The 21370-nt window shown below is 42.0% G+C and overlaps 2 protein-coding genes across 7 annotated transcripts; both read right to left on the minus strand.

Moving 5' to 3' along the window:
- Positions 1-75: 75 nt before the first annotated feature.
- Positions 76-2461, minus strand: hspa1b (heat shock protein family A (Hsp70) member 1B). Its single transcript, XM_076275706.1, has one exon. It carries the CDS (start codon positions 2335-2337, stop codon positions 418-420), a length of 1920 nt encoding a protein of 639 aa, XP_076131821.1. The 5' UTR covers positions 2338-2461; the 3' UTR covers positions 76-417.
- A 740-nt stretch (positions 2462-3201) lies between these two features.
- Positions 3202-21245, minus strand: ahcyl1 (adenosylhomocysteinase-like 1). Of its 6 annotated transcripts, none has more exons than XM_076277214.1 (17): positions 20755-21245; positions 12153-12267; positions 11808-11951; positions 9267-9367; positions 8872-8974; positions 8198-8292; positions 7938-8044; positions 7715-7831; positions 7534-7597; positions 7233-7321; positions 6966-7036; positions 6534-6628; positions 5998-6096; positions 5824-5892; positions 5150-5228; positions 4941-5061; positions 3202-4596 (listed from the first exon to the last, which is right to left on the minus strand). In XM_076277214.1, the coding sequence occupies exons 1-17, from the start codon at positions 20929-20931 to the stop codon at positions 4590-4592; spliced, it is 1653 nt and encodes a 550-aa protein (XP_076133329.1). In that variant the 5' UTR covers positions 20932-21245; the 3' UTR covers positions 3202-4589. The 6 variants fall into 6 exon arrangements, with proteins under 6 accessions (XP_076133329.1, XP_076133327.1, XP_076133333.1 ...); XM_076277212.1 differs by having other exon boundaries at positions 12153-12270; XM_076277218.1 differs by lacking the exon at positions 20755-21245 and adding an exon at positions 16128-16214 and having other exon boundaries at positions 12153-12270.
- Between the last annotated feature and the right edge of the window lie 125 nt (positions 21246-21370).

Consider the following 21370-nt stretch of genomic DNA (forward strand, 5'->3'; position numbering starts at 1 on the left):
ACATGCAGTTACAGTATATGTTTTACAATGTAATTCTATACACACTGGTTGAAAAAATAACTCTCTTTGAAAAGAACACACATTTCAATCTGTTACAGCTTAAGCTGCTCTATCATTGTTATTAGGATATGCACATCCCCTTTTTTATTTTTGTTACCAATAGCTCTGAGACAAAAATAGTGCCTGTTTGAGTCGAAAATAGATTTCCCATAACACCTTTTGGAAGTACTTAAGGCTCAGACTAATCCACTCCAAAGGATTTACCGTCCTGTTTTAGCCAGTTTGACTTCCGGTTAAGATAATAAACCATTCCGTACTTCTTTTTGCTACAATACTGCATAAGAGCTGTTTCACAAAGAGCAGTCTCTTTCTTTCACAGCTCCAGCACCAACGTCTTGCCTCCATAATTCTACCAGTTTAATCAAGTTCCTCAATGGTGGGACCTTGAGATTCAGCTTGAGCCTGGGCTCTACAGCCTCCTGGTGGTACCCCTCCCTGGTATAGTTTGGAGATGACTGGACTGCACACTTTCTCAAGTTCCTTCAGGTGGTGCTCATACTCTTCCTTTTCAGCCAGTTGGTTGTTGTCAAGCCAGGAGATTGCTTCTTTACACTTCTCTATGACTTTGTTCTTCTCCTCCTCACTGATTTTCCCCCTCATCTTCTCGTCCTCCACACTGCTCTTCATATTGAAGGCATATGACTCAAGGGAGTTCCTGGCAGCAATCCTCTCTCTCTGGAGTTCATCCTCTGCCCTGTACTTGTCGGCTTCTTGGACCATCCTGTCAATTTCTTCTTTGCTCAACCGTCCCTTATCATTGGTGATTGTGATCTTGTTCTCTTTGCCAGTGCTCTTGTCAGCTGCTGAAACATTCAGGATGCCATTCGCGTCAATGTCAAAGGTCACCTCAATCTGAGGGACTCCACGAGGCGCAGGCGGGATACCAATGAGTTCAAACTTTCCAAGAAGGCTATTATCTTTGGTCATGGCTCGTTCACCTTCATACACTTGAATCAGCACACCGGGCTGGTCGTCTGAATATGTTGAGAATATCTGTGTCTGTTTTGACGGGATAGTGGTATTGCGTTTAATCAGGGGTGTCATGACTCCTCCAGCAGTCTCAATACCTAAAGAAAGTGGAGCAACATCGAGCAACAGTAAGTCCTGTACATTTTCTGAAGTATCACCCATGAGGACGGCAGCCTGAACAGCTGCTCCGTATGCCACTGCCTCGTCCGGATTTATACTTCTATTCAAATCTCTACCGTTGAAGAAATCCTGCAGGAGTTTTTGAATTTTAGGGATGCGTGTCGAGCCACCCACAAGCACAATGTCATGGACCTGGCTCTTGTCCATTTTGGCATCCCTGAGGGCTTTTTCAACTGGTTCTAATGTTCCCCTGAAGAGTTCAGAGTTTAACTCCTCAAAGCGTGCCCTGGTGATGGACGTGTAGAAGTCAATGCCATCAAAGAGCGAGTCGATCTCGAGGCTTGCCTGGGTGCTGGACGACAGGATTCTCTTGGCCCTCTCACATGCTGTACGCAATCTCCTCACAGCCCTCTTGTTCTGACTTATGTCCTTTTTGTTTTTCCTCTTGAATTCATCGACAAAGTGTTGGACCATGCGATTGTCAAAGTCCTCCCCACCCAGGTGCGTGTCTCCTGCTGTTGCTTTCACTTCAAAAATTCCATCTTCTATCGTCAGGACTGACACATCAAAGGTGCCTCCTCCAAGGTCAAAGATCAATACATTGCGCTCCCCTCTGTTCCCTTTGTCCAGGCCATAGGCAATGGCAGCTGCTGTGGGTTCATTGATGATTCTCAAGACATTTAGACCAGCGATGACGCCTGCATCCTTGGTTGCCTGCCGTTGTGAGTCATTAAAGTAGGCTGGGACTGTGATGACAGCATTGTTAACCTGCTGTCCCAAGAAGGCCTCCGAAATCTGTCTCATTTTGACCAGGACCATGGAGGAGATCTCCTCAGGATAGAAGGTTTTAGTTTCCCCTTTGTATTCAACTTGTACTTTGGGTTTTCCGCTATCATTAACCACCTTAAAGGGCCAGAGTTTCATGTCAGACTGGACTATGGGGTCATCAAATTTTCTGCCAATAAGCCGTTTAGCATCAAATATAGTATTGTTGGGGTTCATGGCAACTTGGTTTTTGGCTGCATCTCCAATAAGTCTCTCTGTGTCTGTGAAGGCCACATAGCTGGGTGTTGTCCTGTTTCCCTGGTCATTGGCAATTATTTCAATTTTACCATGCTGAAATACTCCCACACATGAATAGGTTGTTCCCAGATCAATTCCAATTGATACTCCTTTAGCAGCATACATTTTAGTAGACCTAAAATTCGAATTAATATTGTATTTAGATAATCAAAACTGAGCTATCCATGAAAACAACACATTCATTCACATGTTCATTTACCAGCTTGTCAACTAGTAGGCACTGTATAAGCCACACATAAACGGTATGCACATGTATTATTATTTAATATAAAAAATATATTATATATCAATTATATGTCAAACTTGGTTGTTCCTCAATTGTAATCACTTTGGATAAAAGCACAAATTGCAACAATCATTCAGGGATTAGGCTACCTGATAGTTCCTCAACCATCATGACATGACATGCAAACAGTAAAATCTCTGGTAAAGCTACTCACAGATAAAGTGATGTTTTCCCTCTGAATGCGTTGTTGCGCACTGAATTTGTGCTTTCGCTTTTTTAATATGTGAGCATGCAGAGTCAACTAGACATATTTATATAGCCTTTGTCTGTTCTAGACTACTCCATACTCTGACGACAGTGAAATTTCAGAAGCTGGCGGATACGACTTGAACTTTCTACTAGTGGTGGTGGATAGTTCCTGAACTTACCACTGACGCCAACATTGGCGCCATGACAGGCAGCTGTTGCCTTAAGGAGAATACTAACAGCCAAGAAGACGATGGTGAGTTGACATTAGTTACCTCGATTTTACTGGGTCTAGTTAGAGGGGAAAGTATGGATTGGAAAATCCATACATTCCTCACATTATTATTTTTTTTTTTACCCCGTGATCACTGCCCACTACTTGAGTAGGCTATCTGGCTGTACCGTTGAGACTCATACCCGGTAAACACGGACTCACACAATCACAACCGTTTGTTGCATGTAGCATAAAATGTAGGGGGATAAAAAAAAACTTGTGACTGGATTGGCGTGACTTTATTTATTGTGATGCAAATATTTGCACTAAAACAGCAATTAAGTCGTTACATTTTAAATACAACACATATGCTGCGGGTAACGTTACACAGTGAGACGAACAAAATCAATGGCCATGGGAAAGACTAGAGGTGTCCAGATGCATATCTTACTGATCAAGAAAATCAACACGTACGTTAATGCTTTCCCATGTTGAAATTCACAGTGATATTTCCTTCAAGCCAGCTGGCATTTTTGTACAAGTGTACATCCACAAAAAATAGGTTCTTAAAGGGTCAAGGAAGAGGAGTGATGGAGAGGTCCTGCCATGGATTATTAATGTACATGAAACGTGAAAATAAAAATGTAAAAATGTGTGCAATCAGCCAGTTTTCATATACTCAACAAGTTACAGGTCACACAGCTATTCAAATTGGTTAGATAGATAAATAATCAGGTGAGTGACATGCCATGTATGCTTCTCTGATTTCCATATGTTTTTACAGAACAGTTGAGGCATTTGGATCTGATCACAAAGTGCCTTGGAAGGCACACCTGCTATGAGAGGAACCAAAAGTGAAGCTTATGACCATGTGTCATTTCCTCTAAATAAGGCAAATTGAAAACTTATGGAATGAAAAAAATATAATTTATAATGCAGTGCTGAAATATGGAGTGTTTATGGCAGAGTGTAATGTGTGGTCAGTGATGATGAGAGTGTTAAATCCAGCTATAGAGAGAACCTTCCAGGTCCAGGGAATACTATTACATCTAGATCTGTGCTCCATGCACTCCTGAGCTGAGTAAAGCTTACACAAATAGCGTGACTTGTTTCTAAAATAGAAGCTAAGTAGAAATTATTATATCCACTATACATTTTCATTTTACACATGTAACACAGAAGTACAGGTCAACATTCTAATACATATAGACAGAGGGTCCTTCCAAATGTTTCTGATTGGGAGATTTCCTTAATAATTGATAATTATCTAAGTAATTCTTGAAAACTGTTTTTGTGCAACGCATTCATCAAAAGAAATGAAATCACACACAGGATACATTCTGTTCGAATCATGTGGCCAGGATTTGGCACTGTTTTGAATAATTCCGTAAATGGACTATGATCAATAAGTACTTATTTGATAATAAAAAAAGTAATCAACAATAGAAAACATTAAGACATAATTTAAGACATATTTTATGACTGGGGAATTAAGGAAGTTTTATTGGTCACAATACCTATAGGTATAATTGAATACATAATAGTAGCCTACCTTAAGGATAGAAATGTTGACTAGTAGATTAGACTTGATTAAAATTATAGCAATAAAAAAAGTTACTTTAGAACTTTGAAGACTACTGATTTCCTCTTGCTCTCTGGCATTCCCTCTTGTTAATATCTGTAATTGTGAAAATAAAACTTCATGAGTACATCAGTGTTCTGTCAGCTATCCAAATAAATGTCCTTCATATTTAGTGAAATACTACATGTACATCCCTAAGTCTGAATTGAATGTTAAACATCAGGGCACATGGGTTCCATATATCACCAGTAGGGGGGAGTAAACACCTTTCTTGGTGATTTATTTGTGAATTCATTTTTCACTGTGTGCACTGATATTAATGTTGAAATGTTGTTTGGTCGCTGGTAACTGAGCTATCGTACTTGAATGTGTAGTACAGGAGAGTGGCGGCTAAATGTTGCTAGGCTGTGTTGAGACTGACATGTGGCAGGCATTAATACCGGTAGTAATTAGGCTTGAATGGGCCGTTCTTATTCAGACCCATGTACTTTGCCTGCTCGTCTGACAACTCCGTCAGGTGGGCATCGAAGTTAGGAAGATGCAAGCTGGCCACATATTCATCTGGAAGAAACACAAATTTATGTTCATCTAACATACATTTTCAAGAGACTTGATAAAAAATAATTAAGTATTTTTGAGCAAGTCTTACCCATCTTTTTGGGCAGTAGGTAGACATCTTGTTTGTATCGGCCCTCTGGAGCATTGTACAGTTCTATCAGAGCCAAAGCCTTCAGAGACCCAGATGAGATAAAAATACATCTCAGAAAAACACTCACCATTTGTTGCATTTTCCCATAGGAAAATTCTCAAAGATAAATATTTGATAGCTCAAGGGAGCTAAATGTGACTTTAAATATATGCCATAACTGTCTAAAAATCTCGTAACTATCCCTCTCCACAACAGCTTGGAACAGTACTTTTGTCAAAGACTAATTCAACGTCTTCAAATTGTAAAAATATACAAGCAGGAAATGTAAGCCTAAATCCTTATTTTAGTTCCATTTAATCTCATTGTTGTCAGGTAGAAACTAAGGAGATGATAAGGAGATATTATATTATTAGATTTTATTTTCTTGTTTGAACGGACTAAACTAAATAATTTAGTTTAAAACTAAATAATTTGAATTTCCCCTTGGGGATCAATAAAGTATCTATCTATTTAAATAAAAGGATATTTTCATTCAACATTCATACATTTCACTGGAGACTGGTGAGTCTCTTGTCTGTCACTAGTTTAGACTACGGTAACTGGGAGCCTAGGATCCTTAGTTCCTTGAGTTGGCTTTGCCAAGCTGTAAAAGAGCAGTCAGCACTGCCAGTTACCTGAGTGGTGGCTGTGATGGACAGCACGAATGAGGGAACGGTGGAACAACTGAGGTTCAGGAGCCGGCCCTGTAGTGGGCACACAAAACAGATCAATTGCATCGTGAATCAACCATGAAATGGAAGTCTATTCTGGACACAGGATGAAGGAACTGAGTAGGAAGGCTACCACACCTCTGCTAGCAGGATGACCCTCTTGCCATCAGGCCAGATAACATGGTCCACCTGGGAACGAACCCTTTCCCACGTCAGTTCAGGTGTCCTCAAGCTAGCCTGGGATGATCATATTCAAAACGTTATTACACACAAACTCATACAGTGAAATATATACTCATTATAATCATTAATCATATATAATCATTGCCAATATATATATATCAAGTCATGCTAGAAATATGCACATATTGCACCACATCAATAAAACTAGTGGAACACTCAGATCAACCCCTTTTATTGTACAAACAGAATCGTTAAACTCATGGAAAAACACAGGCTATGCATTCTGTTGTCAAATCACACATGGTGCCAGCTGTTGGAAATGTACCATTACAAAAAAAACCTTTCAGGCATATGTTTGTCCAGCACTCTATGGCAAACATGGCTAAAACGTTATGCACAGCCTAAGTGTAGAAACCAACTCAACCGTGTCAGCATAATGCAAACATGCTGTGTGATGTGTGTGAGAGCTTCCAGCATTTCCACACACTCACCACGTCAATCTCTGTGTTGGAGTGACCCATGTTGCACACAATGCAGCCGTTCTTCATACGGTCCAGGTATTCCCTGGTCACTACGTTCTTATTTCCTGGTGACAGACATTGAGTTAAAAACAAAAACTCACATGAAGGCTTGAAGGTGACCCAGTGAAATGTTTTAGGTTACTGTCTACTGAGACAGTAATGTCTACTGAGTTTGCATTTGACCCTTCCTGATACATGCATTTGAGACGCACATGCAGTGAACCCACAAGCGTCAGACAGAGGGTTGGCGCCACTAGAGCTACGGAGCCACTTGTTATCACGAACCGTATCAGCTCATTTGTACAACAAACACTCCTCTAATCTCCTCTCGTACCTCACACACAGACGTGGGGCAAAAGGTGTAGACGTGTCACTAAATTCACACCTGCATTTTCAAAATACCTGTGCATGTGATGACCATGTCCATTTGGCGAATGACTTCATTCAGCTTGACTACCCGAAAACCGTCCATGCTGTATGAAACACAAATTACAATATTTTTACCCCATCTGGCTTCTATGCATCAACAGCTTAAATATGTTTTTTTTTTGTGTGAAATTATGTGCACATTTGTCATGTGATTGTCATTTGTCATGTCATTTCCCCAATGGTATGAGGCTGAATCTGTTTTAAAACTGCTGTTGTCTGAGTTCACATTGTGGTCCTCACCAGGCCTGCAAGGCACATATGGGGTCTATCTCTGTAATGCAGACGATGGCTCCAAGGGCTTTCAGTGCCATGCAGCATCCCTTCCCCACCTGCAGTACAAACAGCCAGAGCCGAGTAAACATGCTTTCACACTAACTGCCTAAGAATAGAAGGCTACCGACAGTCAAGTTACAAGCCTAAATTACACCCAAAGTGAAATGGAGAGTAGCCAGCCAGACAGCACCATGCACATTTAATCATGGTGGTGGTTTCGCCCGGTCTCTAGAGGACCATCTTCACTGAAGCGGGAAAATTGTCTGACCTCTCCGTAGCCACAGACCACCACTTGTTTTCCACCGAACATCACGTCAGTGGTCCTCTTCAGGCTGCGGGGCATTGTGAAAACATGGATAAATGATGAGATTAGGTTTCACCGCAAAGTGTTTTTACACTCACATTCAGCTCACCGGGCGGACGCCATAGCTTCATAAAGGCTCACTCACCCATCCAATATGGACTCCCGGCAACAGTAGAGGTTGTCAAATTTTTGCTTGGTGACTGAGTCATTCACATTCATGGCAGGAACACACAGTTTCCCTGCCTTGGACAGCTGGTACAGCCTGGGAAGTGAACACACTCACACGTAGAGTCAATCTGCCACATACACTTACATTTGCATTGCAACTGCAATGCTTCCAGGCTTCATACAGACACCAAACACATTACCTGTGGACCCCGGTGACGCTCTCCTCCACAATGCCCTGGGTCTTCTTGAAAACATTTGGGTACTTCTTATAAACCCAGTGGGTCAGGTCCCCACCATCATCCAGGATCTAATGTAGAAGAAGAGCACACACCACACACTCTTAATGAGAATTATTCAGAGACTGTTCCATATAACATAAAAGTATTTGTAAATGAACACATATCAGGTGTAAACAATATAAATTTGAATCCCTAATCATGTGGTGTTGTGGTGCAGGTACCATATTTGCTTGCCAGCCCTCGGTGTTAACACAATGATCGATGCACCACCAGAAGTCATCTTCAGACTCCCCCTTCCATGCAAACACTGCAACACCTTCAGCAATCCAAATGATATACCAGCCCACTGTCAGTTTTGCCTGAGCAACCCACATGACCCAAACACTTCTGCAGAAGTTGTACGGTTAACCTACTTATAAATATAATCCAGATTTTTGGGCAAATATGGCAACGTTGAAATTACTTTAGCAACAGATTCCCAGTGGAGAGAGCCTCTGACTAACACTCCATAAAATTATTAATTTCACTTGTCAAAAATCAGATGGGTGTTTACTGTTGAGGAGCCTAAGCAAGCGCTCTAACAAGCTGAAAATGTGGGAGACAGGATGTGTCAGGTGTTACGGTGAGTCATGCACTCAAAAACTAAAACTAAAGTATCAGCTCTCTCTCTATTGCTCTCTCTCTATCTCTCTCTATGTCTCTCTCTATCTATCACTCTCTATCATTCTCTCTCTCTCTCTATCAGCTCTCTCTCTATTACTCTATCTTTCTCTCTCTATCTCTCTCTCTCTCTCTGTCACTTTCTCTCTCTATCTCTCTATCTATCTATCTCTGTCACTCTCTCTATCACTCTCTCCCTCTCGATGAGAGCCCGGAGGGCCCCTGAGTGGTTTACCTGACTCGGCCAGGGCAGCGGCCACCTCGTTCTGAGTGGAGTAGATGTTACACGCGGTCCAGCGGCACTGAGCTCCCAGGGCAACCAGGGTCTCCACGAGGACCTTAGGGAGAGAGAGTGCGGAGCACAACTTCAGTCAGAGTGAGAGCAGCAGCAGGCGGCAAGGAAAGCGATTAAGACTTAAGCTTTTACACGGTCAAATCCTAAACTGTAATCAACAACATTAATGAAACCCAAATGTACAAGCCACAGAAGCGTGGCCTGTTTATTTACTCAGTCAGACAAACACAGTGGATCCATCTTTATTGATATTTTAAGCAGTCGTAATGCTCAGTGTTTTAACCACAACCAGGGGTGGTGTACAACAGTGGAAATGGAGATGAGGGGATGCTTACGGCCGTCTGAGCTGTGATGTGGGTACAGCCGACTATTTTGGCCCCAGCCAGAGGCTTCTCCCCCTGGGCTCGCTTCCTCAGCGCCATCAGGGCAGACATGTCTGTGGAGGTCACAATAGGGGTCGGGGGAAAAACACAAACGCTCATTAATTACAGATTAACGAGATGGTGGACTTCAAACTGCACTCAGCTTGCTGTAGAGGAGAAAAGAGGGCATGTTCTGAGGAGTGGAGAGAAATACAAAGAACTGGGGTTGAGGGCAGGGTGGGGATGGTGGGGGTGTTAGGGGGTTTTGGGAGTGGAAAGAACTTAGGTTAATGAACGCACTGAAACGCATGTGACAGTCTCTCGATGAGCCTGCCACAAACAGCCGTGAGGCCTGGCAGGAGGAATAAAGCCACTTCCTCGTCACTTAGGCCAGCACTGCGAAACACGCCACTTCTTAAGATCAGCAGCACACCTCCAGAAAGCACTCAGCGCTCCCCCGCAACACATTAAACACGCCAACAGCTCACATCCTGCCCACTCATAAGTAACGATGCCCAGTCATCCGATTGCCAATAAAGCATTTCACTGTGCAAATGCATTGGTCGTGTGTTTAAGTCTACCTAAAATTCATCTTTACAGAGAGACATAATGTGCAAATGAGTGAAGTAATATCTTGTGACCCTGGCTTGCCAAGGGCAACTCAGCACAACCAGCAGTGGGGACTAGGCTTTAACCCGCTCATGCATTATGGCTGAGAGAAGGAAACGTTAACGGTTAACTCTCACGCTGCCAGAGCAACAGAAGGGGAACCATGTGATGTTCAGTTCTGCAAACGCAGAGTCTCTTCCAAGAGTCTTCCAAGCCTCTCTGGGTAATGTTTTCTTTGTTACAGCATTTTCAGCAGATTTCATAAAACAGTGGTCTTATTTCACAGAGTGCAGGGGAGTATTGTTGCGCTCAGATGATCTAGAGTTTAGCCAGGTGCGTTTGAACCAAGAGTTGAAGAGAGAGAGAGAGGAATAGTTCGCACACTGAAAGAAATGACTTAAACAAAGTCTTCAGTTTTTCCATTTAATTTTGGGAGCAAGAGCAGACGTTTCAGCCATCCGGCTATTCTCAATGCTTATTTCACAGAGTGACATGTACCTTCCCAAAGCGCATCACCTACTACCAACTATGCTTGTATGAATCTCTTTGTGTGTGTGAGCTAGTGTCTGAGAAATAGGGAGAGAGAAAGAGAGAGAGAGAGAGGGTGCTCTCCAAAAAGCATTCCTGTGTTCTGACAAGAATGCTTACTTAAAGATGCAGTCCACAATTTTGTTTTACCAAAAGTTATTTTGAAGTTGACGACTGAAGTTTATGGGGTAGGAATTGCAAAACTGCACTTTTAAAACCCACCATGTGAAGAATCATTCAAAATCTGAAATACTGTATGTTAACTAAGGGTTTCAAAATATAATGGTATTGATGAATAATAATAATAGAAATAATACATTTTGTTTATGAGTTCATCTGGTTGCCTCTTCATTATACATTTAGTGTTCTTATTGTATGCTTTTATACATGTGTACACAATTAAAAAAAAGATGAATTACACTGATAGCAATATCACATTTTCTATAGATATCATGATATTGTTAATTGTTTTTGGCCACGGTAATCATCTCCTGAAAATCTGACAGCCCTAATGTAAATACAAGCCACTGTGCTGTGATACTTGCATCACTGTTTGACTGAACATGCTCAGAATTTAAGTGTGTGGTCTGTAAAACCGGCTGAAGAGGAAGATCAATAATTTGCATGACTATAGTACAGTTACATAAGGAAAATGTTGCTGCCATTGGCTTTATCCTGCCTGAGGCAACACATACATCTGGAACAATTCCACTGGCTTCACTGACAACTTAAAAGCACTTGAAATAAAACCAGCGTGTGTGTGTGTGTGTGCATGTACATCTTTGGTGCATGAATGTGTGTGTGCGTGTGTGTGTGTGTACATCTTTGGTGCATGAATGTGTGTGTGTGTGTGTGTGTGTGTGTATGTACACATCTTTGGTGCCATGAATGTGTGTGTGTGTGTGTGTGTGTGTGTGTGTGTGTGTGTGTGTGTGTGTAGGAAAGAGAGACAGCCAGAGACAGGAAGTAGACAGTGTAATGACTTGGTCAGATTACACAACTTTTTTTGACTTCCACAATGGTCTTTTAGGATTGACTATGTCAGACTATGCAATCATATAACCATAAATTATTGCCACATCTTGGTCGTGAGATTGGCCACATTACAAGACTTTTTGTTGTGGGGTTGTGGAACGTCGCAGACAATAAATCGCTGGTCGTTGAATACGTCACATTACAAGATGCGTTCCTCCTTCGGCGTCATTCCCAACCTCTCATATTTGGGTATGACACTGAAAATGTGTCGGCTGCAAAAGAAATCATGGAAAAATCGGGCTGAAATCCTGTAATCTGACCAAGCCATAATCGTGTATATGTTTGTTTGTTTGTGTGTGTGTGTGTGTGTGTGTGTGTGTGTGTACTAAAGAGAACTCCTACCTTGCTCTGCGATCTCTATTTCACGGCGGCCAAACTCCGCCTGCTTGATGTTTTTCACACAGAAGTCACTGCTGCCCTTGGAGTTGACCTGGTTCTTGTCCCGCGGAGAAGACTCATCATCAGAGCTGTCCGTGTAGGAGGCCGCTGGAGTTCACACATAACACAGTTCACACTTAATGACATTAGCACAGCCAGTCTATCACGCAGTCAGCTGGGCCACTCTACTTTGATGAGTGCTGAGCGATTATTGATAGATTCATGCTGTGGGGTTATGACTGAGAGAGAGGGACACTGGGCCCTGGGGCCCAGCCATGTTGTGGAGAGCAGATCAGAGGCTGGACAGACCTGAGCTGTAGCTGTCCGTTGAAGACTGGGAGATGGAGCGGGACAGCGAGCGCCGGCCTGCCTTGGTGGGGAACTTGCTGAACTCCTGTTTGTCCTCCTGGTTGGCAAACTGGATCTGCTGTGGAAACAGAGAGAGAGAGAGAGAGGGCACATTAGCTGTGAATCAGACTGTCCATAAATAGATGACAGGATCATTCATGCATCAGCCTCAAGATGCATTTTGGCTCAGGTGTTTTTTTTAATTATTATTATTTTTTTTTTAGGTTTTTGCATTGTTGCCAATAGTGATGCAGAAACCCCATGACTCAGCCAAATGCCTGTCTATGTCCTCTCACCTTAAATCACCTTGACACTCAGCCCAGCTCTGAGTGTTTGGTGTTTAGACAACATGGCTGCTGATCTGTAGACACCTGACTTGATCTGTAGACGCCTGACTTAGGGCTGGCTGTGCATGAAACCACAACAGCCGTGTCTGTCTGGGAGATAAGTGAGTCACCACTTTGAGTGGTAAGGTCGACCCAGGCAAGGTGTTTTCTTCCGACTTGTTTAGCATTCAGACAGCCTCCGTGTTTTGTTTACAGGTTTGTTTTTTATTATTAAGATTGACCTATGCGTATGGTGACAAAGTGACGCACAAGCAGAGTTTTCACCCATGACCACCTCAACCTTGACACTGCACCATGCACTTGTACTGCCATAGAAATGTTAGGTCAGCACAATTTTTGCTGCACTTTTTCCCTGAATAGAATGAATATGCACTACATGAAATATAAGTGTATATTTTAAATGCATAATTATTATTGAACTTTTCACACAAAACACAGTTTTAATGCTTTAATGCTGCTATAATTTTAATGTGCCGTAGTAAATGTATTTGTTATGATCTTTTGACAGAGTAACATTTACATGGTTGAGTTGATTGTATCGATGCAAACAATGTCAATCAGAAGGCACTGGATTAATCAATGTTTTTGCAACAACTGCATATACTGCAATATATCACATGTACAGTATTTACCTATAACTACAAGACACTATGGCAGTGGTCCCCAAACTTTTTCTTCCGAGGGCCAGCTCAAAATGCCTGGCTCTAAGAGAGGGTCAGAGACTCGGAGTATATCAGTAACCATAAATAGCTTAGTGCTGTGAACAGTCTACCTTAGTTGAATATTCCATTACATTTAATCATAGGCTACTGTAATTTAATACCATTGCTAGCTGTGTTTATATTGCCATCATGCCATATCAGTGTAAAATGTAGCTCAAATGAAATATTCAAAATGTGTGAACTCTTTGCATACACAGCTCAAATTGTGAACAAGCAATATCCTACAAATAATTTAAAGTTCTCAAACTATGAGAGTTTTATGAAGTGCTGGCAAAAACATCTGAAATGACTACTTTCACTCACCTGATGAGAACTCTGTGAATTGTGAATTTGTATGAACATTTGAACGAGTGGATACAAAATATAAATAATTATCCCAGAAAGTCCCAGAAATATGATTTGAATAGAAGTTAGTTAGTTATTAGCAATTAATTGATAAACTTTTAGAATACTTTGAGCACTGATACAGTCAGCATAGGCCTCTTACATTGTTTGCAAGTAGGCCTACAGTACATTTCATTCCGTTTTCGATGGCAAACGCGAAACAGCGCCAAAACAACCACTAGTGGACAAAAAGAGTATTACATGTGTACTGTTAAGACTCGCTATAGAGAATGAATGGGGGAATTACGGAGGTTATAGTTTGACGATGTCATACTCCCATGCGGGGCAGATGCTATATACCTTGGACATGTTTTGGGGGGCCACCCAAAATGAGGTGGCGGGCCGTAGTTTGGGGACCACTGCACTATGGGATTCAGCAGCGCACAGTAAGATCACTATGTGTTCCTCTCCAAATATATGTTAGAAGGACGCATCATTTTGTTGTCAAGACTAACAATATGAGAATTTAAGACAAGGCTTGGATTCGCCCAAGTGGCAAACTACGTAGCTGATGAGGTCTTCTCATTACGAGCCTGAGGCATGCACAGAGCGGAGCAGGGCAAGGATTCCTCAGAATCCTCACCACGTCCGGATGCACGTGAGCTGGTAGGAGACAAGAGCTCAGTGCCACGCGATGTCCCCATCAGCCCCCCCCCCCACCAGGGCACAGGCTGCACCCACAGCCCACTTATCAGCAGTGCTCCTCAGATTTCCAGGCTGACTGACTGAGCGCCCGTGGAGAGGCCAGTGCTCGCTGGTGCTGCGTGGCCTAGTTCACTTGGACAGGGGCATGAATCTTAGTTTTCGGCATCTGTCTGAGAAACAACCCCCTTTCACTCACATGTCCCGGAGAAGAGCAGGGTGGAGAAGCAGCCCACCACGAGGCTGAGGTTTCACCTGGGCCAGTGAGATTTACACAGGCACGTCACAGATAAATCAGAGGGCTCTTTAAACGTTGGCCCAAATTCTATTTTAGATCCCATTCCACCACACATGTTTATGTTTTATTTTCAAATACTGAGGACTCAGCTGTTGATGTGCATCACCAAATGTTTCAAAGCTGTTTCATGAAAGCACTGCAAGTAAAAGGAGATGAGCTCACAGTATATTCACAAAGCACTCAGTGAAGGGGACTGGCCTTGGATCAGCTCCAAATATCTCAGTAAACTTAGCCCAGACACATCATGAAATAAAAACACAGTCAAAACCCTGTGCATGATTTCTACTCAATGAATAAATTAATGATTGTGCATCTGTACTTACATAATAACAGTACATTTTATAAAATGAGTCCAGACATACATCAATGATGTAATTCTTATGATGTTCATACTTTGTATGCATGTTAGTGTCCACATATTACAGTAGTCTTATAACTATTCCTTTATTTGGTTATAACCATCTCTTCATATATCAGTATTGTAGTGGTGGTATTTTTCCTGGTCAGAAAACAATAAGAGTTCAAAAGCTTTAAAAATGTTTATAGAATTAGAGCGATATCTGATTTCTATACTGTTAATTGTAGAGTTGTTGAGTTATAAAAATGCATAATAGTTATATAATGTATGGCTAGTAAATGCTTTACCTTTATATTCTTTAACCAACCCACTACACCCCATTATTATTATATTACCAAATATTTGGAGAGATTTAGGTGGGCCTTGTTTTGACTGCAAACTCTTCTATGGGTCCAGAAAGTTGACATAACATACAACTGATGATTCAAAGAAACGTGAAAGTAAAACACACTTGCATGTGAGCTACAGTCTCTGACACTTAGGGTACAAATGCCTGGAACCTCTGGGTGGACCTAGCAGCCCTTGTGTGTTCACAGTATGGAGTACAAAACATGGCATACCCTTAGAAGCTAAAGCATAACAAATAATATACAGTATGGTAATATTGTTATATAATGGAGATACTTGACAGTACAGCTGTATCCTTTTGCCCAACTAGCCTAAACCAAAATTGTAAATTGTACAGATACATGTAAACATAATTTGATTCTGAGCAGAAGACTGTTCTAATATATAAATCTTGATGTAAGAGAAGCTTAATGTAAAAAAATATATATATGAGAAACAATCATGTTGTATACTCTACCCAAACCTTGACTCTCAAGTCATGACTCTCATTAATATGCAAGCATTTCCAATCATGCACTAAAAGCAGGAATCCAGCTTCTTTAAACACTAATATATGAAACCCTGAAACTCAGATTTAACTCTGTGTTTCATCCTGGTGTAAGGGCAAGGTTGACTTTTGCATCACTGGCTTTACCAAATCAAGAGGCACTTTTGGGCCTCACATTTTTAAGCTGTTCAGTTTTATTACTACAGTGGCTAAAGTGTTTCCCTATGTTGACTATCACATCCTCCCAAGAGAGCAAACAACCGATCATCTCTAGTTACAGTGCTACACCTGCCCTATAAAAGCCCCCGGCGGGCATCACTGGGTAGCCAGGATGCGCCAGCAGCACTCACCCTGTGCCTGCTATCATTCTGCTCCATGTTTCCTGTGCGTCTCTGTCCACCGGCCCAGCAGTCTGATATTACATCCCATGTGTGCTCTCCCAGCAGTTTGCTCTCACACACACAGGGGGAGGTTCCCTATTGTCATGATTTTCATATGGCAAACTTCAGGCAGGAGTGGGTGGGTGGGTGCGGAGTCCAAACCCAGAACCTCCACCAGTCATAAAGCTGACCCCCCCCCCCCCCTCTCCTCTCCCCACACACACACACACACCAACCTCTTATGTATGAATGTCTGACTGCTTTAACCCTCTGCAGCACCAGGAGGCACAGACAGACACACAGGGCAGCCTGCTTGTGGATTCCTGAGAGGGATTTGAGAATGCCTTCCCCCACTGAAGAAGAAGGAGGAGGAGGAGGGGGAAAAAACAACAACTCACAACAAGTGATGTTGACTTAGCCTCTGATCTGTATTAATCTAAAAGCGCAAGTTCCCGAGTGTAGCCAGCTTTTCACTTTCCCGCTGAGGGCTCGTCGTCTGGGAGTGCTAATAAAAAAGGACTCAGGAGGATTTAAGGACCGTTTCCATGAACCCTGAGCACTGACGGACAGCCACTGGAGCTCCATCTTGAATCCCGGCTAAAAATATTCCGGCCCTGCCCCCCCCCCCCCTCCTCCTCGCTCAGTGTCTCAAAGAGTCAGCCGGGTCACGGACTCGGGCCTGACCGTGGTCAAGCAGTTGATGGCAGAGCGGCCGACCGGCTGAGTAGTGTGACTCCGCTAATACCTGGGCCTGTGAGGGAATTACTACTCTGGCCCAGGGCCACACACACAGTGATGCCAGGCATCCTTTGGAGCTTTCTCCGACTTTCGAGTAAAGAAGTAGCATAATATATGGCAGTAAATAGAAAAACAAGCAAAGACAAATGGTCAATTCATGCCATGGTTTATCTTAACAGGACCTTGGTCTATAAAATGCCAGTTGAGGGAGATTATGAATGATGTCATATTGCATTTTAACATGGAAATGTATCTAGTTAACACAAATTGAGTTGAACTGCTGTATTTTGCTGATATAGAACCGTTATCAAATCTTTTAGTCTTTTTACTTTAATTGCTACTTTAAAAAGTTAAAGAAAGACCAAAGTTCACCTCAACAACAACACCTCCATAATATCAGTCAGTGCACGGGAAGTCCACTATGCTAAAATTACAAGAACGATGGCTGCTCAACCTTTCTATAAGTACAAGTAGGTTAAGCCAACCAAAAGCTGTGGATAAAATACACTAAGTAATTCGTTAGGCTAGCTTACCAGCATCTGTTTGCACGAAACCCCACGCATGACTTCATCCACTGCTGGTAAAATGGAGTCGGACATTAGCAACTCATGTTCACACTGCAGCACAGTATATTTTGGTCTTAGTTTTGGTTAAATAACAACAATATGGTTTCCCAGAACCAAAACATTACACACAATCTAGCAGTATTCCTCTGTCCTTGAGATATTCATTTCTGGGTATTCGCATTATGATCAAAGGGAAGCGAAGACTATGATTCAGACACAGACAAGCTTTTCTGGCCATTTTCATTCAGTGTGAGACCTGAGTGTCTGTTTTTCCCCTAAACATTGACAAGACCACACCAGCATCACAGGGGTCGGAAGGTCACAGCCCTTACGCGACGCCAACATTCAGACAGAGAGCGCAGGAGGAGAGAGAATGCTCCTGAGGCGAGGCACACCAGATGTGTCAAATTTCTCAGCTTATTGCAACTTTTTTCCCCCAGGTTATCAAAATAACGTTCACCAGAGGATCGGTTGTCCAAGGCACTGCCCACGCAAGCCTGCATGCGAACACAAATGGCGAGCATCAGATGGCTTTCTGCGGATCTGTGTGGACAAGACATCATGAAGAGCCTGCAACTGAATGCTTGCTGTACAGACAGAGTGTTCCTGGTATATTTGCCATTGCACCCCACACAACAATGTTTTTGTTTTCATAGCTAAAGGATGGTATGGCCGCTGTCCCTCCACACTAGGAGAGGAATGCATCTGGCTGAGCCAAACAAAGTTAACTCTCCCCACCTGAAGCAACATGAACATAACAGTCACGTGGCAACAAGAACATGCATAATACACACAAGTAGTGAGAACAGAGATCTGAATTATTGAGTGACTTTCTGACATTATCTATTTATGTGTTTTCATCATTATTGCATTTCAAGTTACTCTATCTTATATCTGTTCAGAAATCTGTGACACTTTAAATTCTTACAAGTGAAGCTGACATCAAAGCTGGAAAATACTGAGTAGACAAGAGGAATCAATAAACTGGCTTGATATCTATGGAATTCCTTGCATTCCTACCATACACTGTCATCTGGAAGAATGTTATGTAGTTATATGCTTTGAAGAATGCAAGGAAACAAATCCACTTCATTGTATAACCACAATAGAGAGAACTTTAAGAGAATGTGTTGTGCTAGAGGGCTATGCTGAGGCTGGCATAGGCTACTGATGCACTTCACACAGGCTGGACAAACAGTTTAGAAATGTCAATCGTCCCCTAAGTTCTATCTGACATTTTTGTCAAAATTGAGTTATTGACGTATTCTTATTCGGTGGCAACTTAAGGTGAGGTGAGGTGAGGTGTTTCTTGTAGTTGCATTGCATTTTTTGACATTATCTAAAGAGGTTTGTTCCGCTTATCAGTATAACTATGGAATTCTAAGACTTTGAAGCTCAATATCTCAGAACTGCTCGGAACGTAGATAGGACCTTATAATTCTAAGGGGACAAAATGTCAAAAGGATATTTGTATTTTAATGATACCAGCAGAATAATGCTGGTAAATAAAATTAACTTTATTGGAACAAACAGTTCCTTAAGAAAAACAAGGTATGTTGGCTGGTGAAAATCTCCCACAATCAGGTAGTGATCTAGTCTCTTCCCAAGAGGTTTGTTTGTTCTGAGTCATATGAGAATCATGGCTATACACTCCAAAGATACTTTACACCATGACCTTTTATGCCACCAAACTCCCATGGTGCATTTCATCCTGAACACAAACAGTCTCTGAAGTGACTGTGCCACTGTTTGTTTATAAAAAGCTACAACCAGAATTTCTAAATGTATGGTAGTTTCACCAGTTTGAGAAGATCATTCCCAAAGCAAATCAAATTAATACTCTTCCTGATAACACATACGCTGCTGTATGCTTAAGAGCGTCTTTCAAAAGTCAAAGATATTAGTTTCCTCATTTGGTTCATTTTTGTCACAACAGAAAACCGGTCATTGTTTCAAAACCAGGCACATTTTCCAGGAAGCAAGACATATTTTTTTAACTCTAAAACTAACACCAGTGAATAGATGTATCACAAAGATATTTAAAATACAGAAAATAACTTCCAGGTCTGGTGTACCATGTTTGTGTACAATGTTTATATACAGCTTATCATCCCATGCATATGAAGTAATATACATTGCAATGACTAAATGGCAATGCTTAGATAATCCTTGTACAGTTATTCAGTTCTGAATTTGAAGTTCATCAGCCACGTTTAAAATGCATGATGCATTTACCTTAAATCCTTCAAAATTATTAATCTGATGGGTATTCCTACTGTGATGAATTATACATCCCCATTTAGCTTTCATTTCAGAGATATTGAGAAAATGCCTTGCAATCTGAATATAATCATCTATATAAAGCTGGAGTAACATGGCTCTGTCCTATCCAGAAGTGTGCTCATGCCACTTCTATTTAAACATCCCATTACATCCCAGAGCCTGGCTGGTCCTACTAAACATACAAGTGGTCAATATTTCTATGATAAAATCTGTCGGGGTTGGGGGGGACTTGGTTAAGCCTTTGTCGGGCCCCCAGATAAGCCTCGCCTGTTTAAAACCATTTCCCCATTACACATAGCAATAGTTGGAGTGTTCTCCTGGTTACACAGAGATCGGTAAGCTCCTTTCATGCCTGGATACTCATGGCTAAGAATGATAGCATGGCTAGACTGGTGAAGGGTAAACTGAAAAGCTGGCAATTTATCTGTTACAAATCAGGAAATATTATACCTCTTGATAACAAACTATTTGAGGACAGCGTTTCACTCTACCTGATTTATTGCTTGATTACCACAGCACTATGAGGAAATGTCCATAACAATTTAGTCAGCGACTTGGCATGCCAAGCTAGGTGTAGGCTACTATATTTAGTACAATGAAGCAACCTAACGTTACAAGTAGCGTAGAGTTTGCTGTAGCCTACCAACCAATTAATACATTACTGTCCCCTAGACTGCCATACAGAAGCCTGATGATAACCGACCCGTTTATGTAAAAGGACACTGCATCATCTCACCACAGATATATTTAGTTAATCAGTCTATAGTTTTACGCAGTTTTACACAGTAATTAAAAGCTGCTTTAATAGTTTATTAGAAATACCTAGGAGCATCACATCGGATGCTTTAACAGCAGGGTAACCTATCACAGATCCCTGCAGATCACGACTGACTCGCAACAGCTTAAATAGGCAAAATAATGGACGTACGTAGGCCTAATGCGGAGTTTTGAATACATAGCTATCATGTTTACCCCACAACATGTATGATAGGCTATATAGCCAGGCTTACCTTCTTGACAGATTTGTGAGTGGGGACTGCAGTAAATGCTGCGGACAGTTCGCCCACGTTCATGTCGGTGTTCTTGACTGTCATCGCGGAGTATTTTTCAGCCACATTCTCGCTCTCCTTCACTTCTTTACTGGCCTGTTTCACCTCCAACTTTCCATCCCCATTTGAATCTGTCATTGCAATCTACTGAGCAACCTGAATGAATGATGTCCGATTCCTTTAGCTGTTAACGCAATGGAGAGCCTTCTCACGAGTGTCACCTTTCTCCCCGTCCTTTCTGCGTAGCCTTTACTTCGGAATTTGCTAGTGAAAACTGACAAGTGGGCATTAAATGATGTTAACACTGCATCAACAATATTTTAATGCGGATTATGTTCGGACGGTGGTTCAGAGTTGTCGTCGACGTAACTCCACAACAAACCAGAAATAACCGACGATTCAATTTCACTGTCCAGTTGACAGGAAGCGTAGCAGTTTGTTGCAGCTAGTACCTGAACATGTAGGCAGTGAGTGGGAGGGGCTTGTCTAATAATGGTGCACTCCTACCACGGTTCATGCACACTATGGTGCATTCTCTGCGATACACTAGCAAAGGTTGTACGGCCAACGACAGAAC

Source organism: Alosa pseudoharengus, unplaced genomic scaffold, assembly GCF_046254945.1.
Source record: "Alosa pseudoharengus isolate Yale_2024_CS ecotype anadromous, Long Island Sound unplaced genomic scaffold, YU_APseudo_1.1 YU_APseudo_1.1_scf_9, whole genome shotgun sequence".
Taxonomy (NCBI): domain Eukaryota; kingdom Metazoa; phylum Chordata; class Actinopteri; order Clupeiformes; family Clupeidae; genus Alosa; species Alosa pseudoharengus.

What these genes read in the sequence shown, in the direction of transcription:
- ahcyl1 (XM_076277212.1), bottom strand. Translation starts at nt 20,931, where the DNA reads ATGACAGATTCAAATGGGGATGGAAAGTTGGAGGTGAAACAGGCCAGT. An exon ending in CGCTGCCCTGGCCGAGTCAG is followed by an intron (nt 8,293 to 8,871) that starts GTAAACCACTCA and finishes GGATTGCTGAAG; the next exon opens with GTGTTGCAGTGTTTGCATGG. An exon ending in CGGGAGTCCATATTGGATGG is followed by an intron (nt 7,598 to 7,714) that starts GTGAGTGAGCCT and finishes AATGCCCCGCAG; the next exon opens with CCTGAAGAGGACCACTGACG.
- hspa1b (XM_076275706.1), bottom strand. Translation starts at nt 2,337, where the DNA reads ATGTATGCTGCTAAAGGAGTATCAATTGGAATTGATCTGGGAACAACC.